At 41.6% G+C, this 12,730-nt stretch overlaps 1 protein-coding gene across 1 annotated transcript in view; it reads right to left on the bottom strand.

Moving 5' to 3' along the window:
• Window positions 1-12,730, bottom strand: part of Iqgap2 (IQ motif containing GTPase activating protein 2) — a 325,046-nt gene that overhangs the window by 125,332 nt on the left and 186,984 nt on the right. Inside the window, exons 11-12 of the mRNA XM_008855997.2 lie at window positions 11,787-11,947; window positions 4,643-4,767 (exon numbers count right to left, since the gene is read on the bottom strand). Coding sequence (XP_008854219.1) covers window positions 4,643-4,767; window positions 11,787-11,947 — 286 coding nt within the window. The remainder of the gene's footprint in view (window positions 1-4,642; window positions 4,768-11,786; window positions 11,948-12,730) is intronic.

Raw genomic sequence — 12,730 nt, forward strand, 5'->3', positions numbered from 1 at the left:
GACCAAGTTCCAGGGGACTATGGAACATCTCTCAACATGTCCTGTAAATTTTGAGTCACCTGTCCTCTTGTTCAGGGAGGACATGGAGACCCCACGAGATGGACTTGAACCAGTGTCCAGTCTACAAAGAGGAGGGTCAACTCAGAGGAAACATCTCATTTATGCTCCCAAGTGAAGCCAGACATGGTCAAACAGGACCTCTGATTTATCTTCACATAGATGGAACTGGTAAAGAAAGGAGCCAGGAGCTCCTCCCAAGCCCATGTGACCCCTGAGGAACAGATCCTTAAATGGCCTTAACTCTAAAAATAAATTGATTTATTTGCGCCAACTGTATGGTCTTAAACACCCAAAAGGAAAGTATAACCAAAGAGTAAAGTCATCAGTATATTTCTTTAAGAGTTCAAGAGGCTTAAGTCTATATAAAAAGTTATTTAGACAATTATTTCTCATTGACGATTTTATTCCTAACCAGAAAGTGCTGTCCAGATGTAAGATTTCAAATCTTGGTCTCCAATACTGTAGTGCCCACCTGTAGCTAAGGGAGACAACCAGCTATTGTTCTAAAACGATAAATTTTTCTCCCCCTATTTAGAAGCTTTTGAGAGGGAACTGACACTGATTCTAACCACTCCAACAGCTATCAAAATACCTGAAAGTAAATCCTGAATCCATCACTCTAGAGTCCAGCCTTGGAAGACAAAAGAGGAAGAACCCAATAGAGGGATGCTTTTGGAAGCCCTTGTCAAGAAATTCCAATGGACCTTCATATGAACATTTGAAAATTGCCCTGCTCTTTTTTCTAATTCCCTGTCTAGAACTTGTAATGCTAATTACTTTTGCCTTTACTTCTCCTTCACATCTCCTATTCACGATTTAAGGGCTTTCTTTTCCCTTTAGAAATAAGAGTTGTGCAACTTGGGAGTCTTTTAGATAGACTCACTGAAGAGGTACTCCAATTGCCTCACCCTGTGCCCCTGTTCAGTATGGAAGAAGCCAGAGCGGTCTGTGTCCCTATTCCCTATTGGCAATTTGGGTAATCCCTTCAGAGGATGGCGTGATAAGAACAGGAAGTAGGAATTGGTTAGGCAGTTAGGATAAAAAGACCCCAAAGAAAAGTAGCCAGTTTCTTGGCTAAAAGTCAAAATGCCCTTGGGACTGTTAGCAACATGCTCTGTTCCAAAGGCCAAAAATGTCAAAAGTATTTAGGAGCTTGTATGTAATCCTTAAAAGATTTTAGGGTTACCTCGTCAGAGGGGGGAATATTAGAGTACCCAAAAGCTCCATAAAATAAAAGAAAGAAGGAAAAAAAAGAAGAAGAAAAAAGTGATGGGGAGATATGGGAGGTGTTGGAGGGAGGGAGTGGGCATGGATTTGATCAAAACACCTTATATGCATGTATGAAATTCTCAATAAAGTTTTTGTAAAAGTTAAAAAAAAAAAAAAACACTGTTCTTGCAGAAGACCTGGGTTTGAATCCCAGCACCCACATGGCAGCTAACACGTGTCCCTAACTCTAGTTCCAGGGGATCCGATGACCTCTTCTGTCCTCTGAGGGCATTACACAACATGGGTGTACTTACCTATATGCAGGCAATACACTCATACACATAAATAAATACAATAAAATAAAAATATATAAAAAAAGAAAATGCCATAATGAAACCTAATACTGTACATATGAATTTAAAAATCAAAATATTTGAAAATACCTAATTTTGACAAAAATAAAATGAAAAATCAAACCAAAGCACAGGTGAGTTTACTACTATATATTAAAATTTCCAAATTCTGGAAAGTAGTATCTGAAGAAGCTTCCCTGCTGATTACACATGCTCTCCTTGACAGGATGCTTCAAAGGTTGTGGAGTGGCCATGTGCTCAGTAACTTAGTACAGGTATCTGCATAGGGGAAGCAACAGTAGTCAAGAGATTTTGGTTACAGATAATTTCTACCTGCAAAAGGCTACTGCTTCTTTAAGTTATACAAATACCACTTGTTTTTCTTTTCCTGGAAAAGCAGAGGCTCCACATCAGTTCTAAGAACGGTACTGTTCCCCTTCAATCAGTGTCAAGAACAGCGGCACTACAACTATGGGCACCAAAAGCTAACATGCTTTCACTTGGTTAGGCAGTGCATGTAGACATTCCCCATGCAGGCCTGGAGAGGTCAGAAAACAAAGATGGGACATAGCCTTTGTTTTGTCTACCAAGAGGAAGAAGCCCTCCTACCTATGGGTGGCAAAAGGCTCCACACTCAAGCACCAAGAGGCTCATCATGCACAAGTGGTAGTCTAGGAAGAGAGTTGGTGTTTTTTGCAGTAATACACATGCAACATGCATGTGCACGCATGCACACACACACGGAGGGAGGGAGAGAGGGAGGGGGGAGGAGGGGAGAGAGAGAGAGAGAGAGAGAGAGAGAGAGAGAGAGAGAGAGAGAGAGAGAGACTCGATTTTTCCCATTTCCACCCCCAGGATGCTGAACATCTGCTCAAATCAGTGCTTCCCTCTCAAGTAACATCTGGCAGAAAGCCCCAAGCTCCCAAGTCAGCCCATCAGCAGAGCTAAGTGGGCTGTGACCAAGCTGTCTGACTGCAGAGATTCCACATGCCTCATAGATGGGAAACATAGAGAGAAAAAAGGACAACAGAAAACTGGTTGTCCCCAAAGAGGAAGCATTCTGTCCTGCACATAATTTGAACAGGACAGAGTGCTGAGAGTGTCCAGATAGGAGTGTTGCAGGAAGTCCACACCCTCTGAAAATGGTGCACCTTCTGCAGTGGGATTCCAGGGAGAAAAGACGGTGAAACATCAAGACACAGACCTGGCACAGTGCTCACAGGAAATATCCAAGAAAAATAAAAAGCTGTACAATATAATTAATCAACAAAGTCATATGGTTTAGCTTAAGCATGATTTCAATGTTTTAGAGTTAGATTCAGTATTAGGAGACCAGGCCTGAGACGCTGGCAAAGCTCACTAGAACAAAACATTTTAGACTTGTGAAGCAAGTTTTGGCCTGCTCCATTTGAATAAGCTCAGAGCAAGAATAGTGAAAAAGTTAAGACTGTCTTGTGTTAAAAGCTCATCTTCTGTTAAACTAACTTAACAGATGGCTGAATCTGAAATAGACTGTGATACAGACTATAAGTTGTACTCGTATTTTTTAAGCATAAGTTGCTTACTTAGATGATATTTTGATTATTAGTATGTAGAAAAATGTACCTATAAACTAATTAAAATTCTCTGGGGTCACTAAGTCAAGGTAGTAGTGATCTGTTTTTTTTTTTTTAAAATGCTTATTTTTATTTTATGTGTATGAGTCTTTTGTCTCCATGAATGTAAGTGCACATGTGCATGAAATACCTATAGAGACCAGAAAAGGGTGTGGGATCCCCTGGCACAGGAGTTATAAAAGGTTGTTAGCTACCACATGGGTGCTGGGAACTGAACCCAGGTCCTCTGCAAGAGCAGCCAGTGCTCCTAACCACTGAGCCATCTCTCCAGCCCTGGTAGTGATCTGTTTTAATCAGAATAACTTTCTGCCTGGCCTATAAATAAATTCTACAATATCTAATTTAAAAAATCATTGAGGCTGAGTCATATATGTGGGACATGCTTAAAATCCCATCACTGGGGAATGGAGGCTGGAGGATCTTGAATTTGAAGCCAGCCTGGACTACATAGTAAAACCCTGCTCAACAAAACAAAAGAGGAAGGAAGAAAGGAAGGAGGGAGGGAGGGAAGGAAAAGGAAGGAAGGGGTAGGGGAGAAGGGAGAAGGGAGGGGAAAGAGGAACCAGGGAAGGGCAAGGAAGTTAAAGAAAGGGAAGGAAAAGCTGGAGCTAGAAGGGCAGTTAGTGATTTCATCTATTGAAATTCATTGTTGTGAACAAGTCAAAGAGCTTGTTTGTTTTCCATTACGGGAATGACAGCCTGAAGCTTGATTTGGTCATTTATACTACAGAACAGCAATAACTATATTGACTTCCAAAGCTACCCAGCTCCTTATTTCTTCCTGTTTCTATAAGCCAGAGGTAAGTGAGGAAGAAAAAGTGACTTTCATGAAAGCCCATTTCAGGGAAGGCTCTCTTGAAAGGCTCGTGTTTTCATGCTAGTTCATCATTTTAGAAATAGAACACTATAGAATCACCATAAGCATATAGCCAGATTATGTTCCAATTTCTTCTCCTAGGGTTGGGAAGTATGTCAAAGTTCAGGAAAATGCTCAAATGAAAGGCCAAAATAAAGACGAATTTTTAAAAAGTTATCTACAGAAATTTTTTTTTAGACAGGATCTCCCTGTAGCCCTAGCTGGCCTGGAACTCACATAGACCAGGCTGGCCTTGATTTCAGAGATCAGTCTGCTTCTGCCTCCTGAGTGCTGGGATTAAAGGTGTGACCACCATACTGAGCACATGCAGAACTATGGTAAGAAAATAATTAGGAACTCTATTAGTCTGCTTTCATACTGTGTTATCTTTTTTGTATATGCTCTATACAAAATTTATAATAAATGCAGTACATTAAAAGACTGTGTTCTTAGACACTTCCATTAGCAAAAACTCACAGCTCTAATCTAGAGAAATCTGCATATCTATTCTCCCATTTCGCTGCAGAATGAAAATGCCCCATACTCACGGTCATTTTCTTCTTGAATCTGGATAGTAATCATATCGATACAGTTCTGAATTTCATTCCAGCTTAAGGTATCCTGCCCTTGAGATAAAGCTTCTAGTTTAATGGAGAGTAGTGCGTTCGCATAACTGTGAAAGAGAAAACAGTAACAGCACCCATCAGGCATTCATTTTTTGCCCATGTTGAATATCTTAAATTTGACCTATCAGCCAAATGGAGATGTTAGAGGAAGTTAGACCAAGAATAGCCAGGCAAGTAAAATTGTCTTGTATAGCTTTGCCACCAACTTTTATGTCGTTGGTGTTTTTTCTAAGATTTATTTTATTTTTAAATTATGTGTGTGGGTATGTGCAGGTAAGTGCCATTGCTCATGGAGGCCAGAGCTGTTGGATTATCCCTGGAGCTGGAGTTATAGGTGGTTGCAAGCTGCCCGATGTAAGTGCTGAGAACCAAACTTGGGTCCCCTGCAAGAACAGTACAATGTCTTAATGGCTAAGCCATCTCTCCAGCCTCACCATTGGTGTTTTATTATATTCAGTTTAATCAAAGTTCCTCACAACCTAGTCTCATACGTAACACAAGCAAAATGAAATTTTCAACAACATGAAATTACTCGTTTCTCTTCCCCTTTTCAAAGTGCTGGGATTGAACCCAGGTCCCGGGCAAGCACTCTACCATTGAACTATAACCTCAGCCCTCTTCAACTTTTATGTTGAGATGGCATCTCACTAAGTTGCTTTGGCTGGTCTTGAACTCACTATGCAACCCAGATAGTCTTGAACTTGTAATCCTCTTGTCTGAAGCTCCTGAGTAGCTGAGATCAGCAGTGTGTGCACCACACCTTATTAGGCCCATCAAAGGGTCAAATACAACAAAAATACACTCCCCAAAACCATGCTCAATAACTCAGATCCTCCCTGTTGTTTTCTTGATGATACAGTGCAGAAGTAGTTGAGCTAGAACACCCTAGATTTTCTGGAACTTGTCCATTTCTCCAGGGCAGTGACTCTTGTATGTCCACTCCCTGTCAGGAAACTGAGGTCTTTGAGCTTCAGGAAAACAGACTTTGGTCAACCATTCTGATTATTTTTTTCTTACCGGGAGAAATCTGAGTGGAAAACTTACCCATTAAAAATAATATTTTTAATGATTCTTTGAGAATTTCAGACAATGTATTTTGATCATATTCAGATTCTTCCTCCATAAGGCCAGTTTCAGAAGATGGAGTCCATACCTGACACTGTTTTGGGGCCAAGAACCTGTGGCTAGACAGGTTGTAGGGGAGATTGTACTACTATTATTCTGCTAATGGACATAGTATTAAACAAACTCCTAAAGATATCATTATACCCACAGATTAGTGCATCTCTCGACTCTCACCAGAGAAGCTTCTTCTTTCAGGAGATGGTGATTAACACAGAGATCCACAAATGGACAATGTACAGAGAATAAGAGACTACAAAATTCTCAGCTTTAAATTGGATACCTATACCACATCCTCTCCTCTCAAGGTTCAGGAATCACTGCAGAAGAGGGTATGGAAAGACTGTAAGAGCCAGAGGTAGTGGATGATACAAGGAAACTGTTTTCTAGAAACTTATCCGTCTTGATATATTGCCACGAAACTCATTTTTTAGGAGTCAATCTTACCATTGAAAAATCATACAGCCAATGTTATAACCACAGGCCAACATGAGCTAGTAATTCAAAAGTAGACAGTTGAGAGTTTAGCTGCTTTTGCATCTTTATACTGGGGAAATAAAGAACAATCGTTAAGGTACGCATGACTTATTTGCAGTGTTTAGCTGATTAGCTCTTAGAGTGTGCTACTAGCAGAGGTTAAAAAAAGTAAAACAGTGAGCCAAAAACTTTTCCTGCAAGTCATAAATGTCCTCAAAGTTCTTCATGCTTCAAGGTCACACTGAGCTAGAGAGATGGCTCAGTGGTTAAGAGCACTTGCTGCTTTTGTAAGTTTTGAGTCCCAGCACCTACATGGTGGCTAACAATCATGCATAATTCCAGTTTCAGGGGCTCTAACACCCTCTTCTGGCCTCCATGGGCACTGCATGCACATGGTGTACTTACGTACATACAGGCAAAACAGACATCCACATAAAATAAAAATAGTTAAATAAAGAGCACACTGAGGTGTCTTCCACAGAAAGTAGCATAAGAAAAACAAAATCTTTAAAACAGGAAGAGGTAACTTCCAAGACCATACTACATGCAGGCCTAAAGCCGGGTCAGGATCATGAATGAGATTTTTGCCTTACCATGAGTTACAAACCTAAGAAGTTACACTACTAGCATGTATAAATAGCACCGATGACAATCTTAGCGGTGATAGATGGCAATTGGTACAAGCTAGCTCCCCTTATAGAATGGGATCATTCTTTAAGAAAGTGAAAATTCTCTCTGGGCATATCATATACTCCAAGTCAAAGTGATAGATCTGCAGGAACAAGATGAGAAAGTTTGAGGATAAATACAGAAAACCTAGCAGCACCATCATCTCTAGAAATGCACACCAGCTAGCTAAAGGGAAAAGTTTTAGGAGGAATCCAACAGAACTGTGCAGGCTCTTCCAAATGAGAATTAATCTTCAGGATAAAGGAATAAACTTTGAGAACCATTCCACAGTCTACCCCCTGCAGATCTACATCTTTCCTCTCCAAACGCTCTTCACTTTCTGCCATGGACAGACTAAAAAGGCTGCTGGTCCAACAGACCTGGGATGCAGCAGGTGATTATTAACCACTTACCATATGCAGAATGCAGGGCAGGCACTACAGAAGGATTAGGAAGGACAAGAGGTAGTATCTACCACCACAAGCAACAGACCAGAGGGGAAGAAAACACAAATTCAAAAGGGTTCAAAAACAGAGCACAGAAAGGTCAGGAAAGCAGACATATTTCCCAAGAGAGATTGGCAGATGTCAAAGAAGATGTGGATGAAATTCTCATTGGTGGTATACCTTCCCTGGGATAAGTACTGACTTAAGCACTGAATCTTCAGAGCAGTTTTGCAGGCACAGAGGTGGTGGTGTTGTTTCATTTGTTCACAGACGAGGAACAAGAGGTCTGGTTGGGAAAAGTCAAACAGACCATTTTGGGTCCAAGACTTATATTCTTTGACCATTAGTTCCCAGAAGAGAGAACTTGGCTGAGGTGAGAAGCATGAACTCATTCATGAAAGCATCCTCTATAGTAGGCAAGGTGCTGATACAGTGCTGGGTGAAGGTACCAGGTGCTGGGTGAAAGACAGAAGGCCAGCAAATCTACTGTGTGGTTGGAATCAGCCGGGCTGAAGCACACAGTACCAGTATAGATGGATGCAGCCAGAGCTAAGGTCAGAACATGTTTGGAGTTTCCAGTCAGCTCCTAATTCACATGAGAATGGAACAATAAAAGAACATACCTGGCAAGATATGTGGCAAGGAGATTATCAGAGTAACCAACTACTCTCTGATTGGATTTAAAGCTCTGTGTACAAGATGGAATTCATCTCATGCCTGGTACCATTAACTGGGTCAGAAAATGCATACTCCTAGGTGAGAACCTAATACTATTTTGATAAATGGGCATAATAACAAACTGTCTTCCGAAGTTTTTTTTTTTTTTCTTTTGAGACAGGGTCTTACTATAGACCCCTAGCTAAACTGGAACTTGCTATGTAGACCAGGCTGGTCTCATCACTCTGCATTCCTCTGCTTCCTGACTGCTGGTATTAAAGGCATGTACCACCATGCCAGGCTTAAATTCTTATCTTTATGCCCATAGATTAGTGAATATTCCAACCCTCACCAGAGATGCTCCTTTTTACAGTAGGTCATGATTAATACTGAGATCCACAACTGGTCATTGTGTAGAAAATAAGAAACTATGGAGTGCCTAGTTCTAAATGGGACAGTTATCTCCCTCTTCCAAGGCTTAGTGCTCATAGCAGAAGAGGGGTTGGAAAGATTGTAAGAGTCAGAGGCAGTGGATCTCTGCCGCAAAAGAAAATTTTCCAGATACAACAGTGCTGTTGCACACATGAACTCATAGTGGTTGTGACCGTCTGCATAAGGTCTGCACAAGATCAAGCCAGCCAAAATCCCAGCATGAATGAAGTCCCACTCATAGCTGAGGAGCTATGGGCAATTGATGGGTGCTGGGAGAGGAAGAGTCAGCTTTCTTCAGCTTTCTTAAGGGGTGTGGCTCCTGAGAGGCTACTGGTGTTCCAGTAGTTGGTTCTATACACATGTGCATACAGGAAGCACTAAGTTGCCTCAGTGAGTTAAAAAAAAAAAAAAAAGAGCACATGAAGTTGGGAGGTAAAAGTGGTAAGAGGGGAGGGAGAAGAATTGGAGGAGAGGAAGGAAGGGGTGAATTTGATCAAAACACATTTAATGCATGTATGAGATTTTCAAACAATTAAAGAAATCAAGGCAAAAAAACTCAACAAACTCAGCTACATTTTAGAATAATTAATCTCAGGATAGGGTACAGTCATAGTAAAGGCAAATGCATAAATCAGTTTTGTGAAAATTAGACAAAATAACCTTTCTGGGTAAGTACAGCCCTAGGACTGGAAGCCTTGATGAACAGGTAGCAAAGCTATGTCAAGGGAATGCTGCTAGGCAGAGCAACATTTTTCAGACTTGCTAACCTGCAGACCCAGGATTCCAACAACCCAGACTGAGAAGGCGACACAGAAATAAAAATGAAAGCTAGGCATGGTGAGACACGTCTATAATCCCAGTACATAGGAGACTGAAGCAAGACCACCAGTTCCAGGATAGCCTGAGCTACAGATCACTAAGGGCCAGTGCAACTGCCAACACGAGCACCAAAGTGGACCCTGTAAGTTCATGTCAACACTAGGCCATCCAGATGCTTAATCCTGATGCACTTAAACATTATAAAAATCAACACACATTTAAAATGTTTTTCATACAGAACCCTTGAACTCTGTATCTGTAGGTGCCAGCTGAAAACCACAGATATCTTTACTGTATTGATGTGTGTCCTCCACAGGTCCATGTGTTAAAGATCTGGTCCCCAGAGGGGTACTGCTGGGAGGTGGTGGAGTTTCTTGGAGAGGGCCCTAGAGGGAGGTTCTTAGGTCTTTGGTCAGTAACCCTGATTATGGTACATCAGGCTTTTTTGCTTCTTGTCTCATAAGGTAGTAAGGCATTGCTCTGCCACAAGTTCACACCAAGATATGCTGCCTCTCTAGAGATCAAAGCCACAATCCCACTCAATCATGGACTGGAAACTCCTCAACTATGAGTTAAAATAAACTTATGCTCTTTTATTGGCATGTCTCATGTAGCCCGGGCTGGTTTCAAACTTGCTATGTAGCCAAGAAGGACCATGAACTCCTCATCCTTCTGCCTCTGTCTTCTGATTGCTGGTATCACAGGTATGTGCCACCATGCCAATTCTGTTCTTTTTTTTGCTTTGTTTTGTTTTGGTTTGGGGGGTTCTTTTTGAGACAGGGTCTCCCTGTAGCCCCAGCTGTCTTGGAACTTACTATGTAGACCAGGCTGGCCTAGAACTCACAGAGATCCACCTGCCTCTGTCTCCTGAGTGCTGGGATTAAAGGTGTGCGCCACCACGCCCAGCCAATTCTGTTCTTTTTAAGTTAATTATTGTATCATAAACTTGACTCATGTAGGTTATGTGGCTCTCAGAGTAGGACCATCTTCTTAAGGGGTAAATGCAGAGGGAAGTTCTGATCATCAAAATGGATAACTGGGGTGGAAGGGGAGGTACTGTCATTTAAAGGACAGAGAGGCTTGGGATGCTGCATACATAGAGCAGTCTTGCTCACAAATATTCACTATTAGATTTTAAGCTTCATCAAGGGGTGACCAGCTCAGCTTCGTATTCTCACATCATCTGGTTAGGTAAGAATGATCAATGTCTGAATGAGGACAGAGAGAGGCAGGAATTTCACTGTGGAGGTTATTATAGAAACAAAGTGACAGTCATGATAGCTAAAGGAGGGTAGTCCCTGGAGGGAAACATTTTGCAGTGACACAGGGACACAAGCAGGCTCCTTATTGCACAATGGTGCTAGTCAAGCAGAGAAGAAAACTCAAGATCAGACAGAAATTTCTAAGCATGGAGAAGTGTGCAGGGAGCAGTGGAAGCAGGAGGAAGCAACTTGGAAACAGACTCAGGACTTAGGAGGAACAAGTGGCTGAATTCAAGTAGAACAAGATTCCAGGAAGACTAAAAACAAGGCAAATCTACTGTCCCTTCACTACTTTTTGGTCATTTTTGTATATGGGCAAGCGATCCAACACCACGTGCTCAGAAAATAAGACAACTCTTGATTTTCCTGTACCTGACCCAAGATCAGCTAACCTTCCCATTGGAGCGGTCCTAGAATCACTGGCTAAGATCTGTGTAGACATTGCCCCCTGGTGGTCACTATTCAGGATTTTTCTTATTTTTGCTTGTCTTGCTGAATCTCTAATTTGAGGGTTGAGGGCAAAGCTCAGCTCCGTGGCTCCCACTACCCAAAAGGAAAAAAAAAAAAAAAAAAAAACTCTGACTTGGCTTTTGATCCTAGCCTTTTAATTTTCTTTCCAGATCCACTGCAATGTTACCTAATATTAGCAATTACACTATCTAGGAACCTGAAATGAAAAATACCAAACTGAGGTTGTTACCCTCTTCCCGACCCACAGTGCGTTCAGGGCTCTTATGGTTTAACTATTAGAAAACTGAGGTTTGGACACCAACTTAGGGTTCACGACTCCTGATTCAGTTTTCTCATTAGTGGGAAGAAAGCACTGGGTTAGCTAATGTCAAGCTGCTTCCAATTCTTCTACCTTCTGTCATCTCCAAGAGAAGCCCAAGGGGAGGTATAAGTTCAGCAGTTCCTCTAATTATGGTCTATTAAATAATCTTTGCTTAGGATGAAACCAGTCATTAACTGCCATAAGACGATCATTTTCCTATTGCTTTTGTCCCCCAGCAAAGGAGTACTACAAAGAAGTCCTCTAGTTAGGATCCTTAACACAGAGCAGACCAGCTCTCTATAAATACAAGCAGGGTATGTAAACTTTCCCACGAAGGAGTAAATCATTAATTTGGGAGATCTACCAAGCGTACTGCTACACTGAAAGAAGGTTTGGAAGTTGCTCCTTACCGTTCCACGTGCGCCTCATCCAGATTGTTGAAACCTATGGTGGGGCTTCTGAGTTGATTCTGCACAGCGACAGGGTCGTTGCTATCTAAGGCCTGGTTTAGCAAAGCCACAGCAGACAACATTTCCACTGCAATCGAGAGCTCCTCATGGGTCAAATAGTTCTGTTGGCAAACATACGGCAAAGTAAGCTCTTCGAGTCACACACCCTGCCTACGTGATGGGGGTATAGAACACACAGGACATGAACATGCCCACCTGCTTTACATTGGCTTTAAGGAAGGCCAGGTAAATGGCACCTAGGCTTCTTTAGATTATTGTTTGGGGGACTGTGTTACTTCTAACCCACAGTTAAGATGTCACAAATCTCTGCATCCCGCGGTTGATCTCTACTCTGAGTTGTATTGGCTGCCTGACAGGCTACATCTAACCTGGTAATTAAGCCAAGCATTAGACAAAGCTGGCTGAGCTGTCCAGGTAAGATCTCAGTTAACGATATCAGTTCAGAGCCTCAGAGAGAAGAACTTCACCTAAAAGTTCTAAGCCCAGAAGACTAGATAAGATCATTATTAAGTCAAGAAAATTGATTCCCCAAAAAGCTGGTCTAGGTTAGGCTTTATAAATTGTGTAGACATGCAGCCGGAGATGACTCAGTGGTTAAGATCACTGGCTGCTCTTGCAGAGGATCTCGGTTGGGTTCCCAGCACCCATATGGCAGCTAACCACTGTCTGTAACTCCAGTTCCGAGGGATCTAACACCCTCTTCTGACCTCTGTGAGTACTGTATGCACATGGTGTACTTATGTACATGCAGATGAAGCACTCATATACATAAAATTTTTTTTTAATTGGGTAGAAACTTCAAAATGTATTATAAGGTTTAGATTTTTGATGAAATTGAAGGTAAATTATAAAGCAGGAATCTCCACATTTATGTAACTTACGAT

This window comes from Nannospalax galili, unplaced genomic scaffold (assembly GCF_000622305.1).
Source record: "Nannospalax galili isolate Female #2095 unplaced genomic scaffold, S.galili_v1.0 scaffold907, whole genome shotgun sequence".
NCBI lineage: Eukaryota > Metazoa > Chordata > Mammalia > Rodentia > Spalacidae > Nannospalax > Nannospalax galili.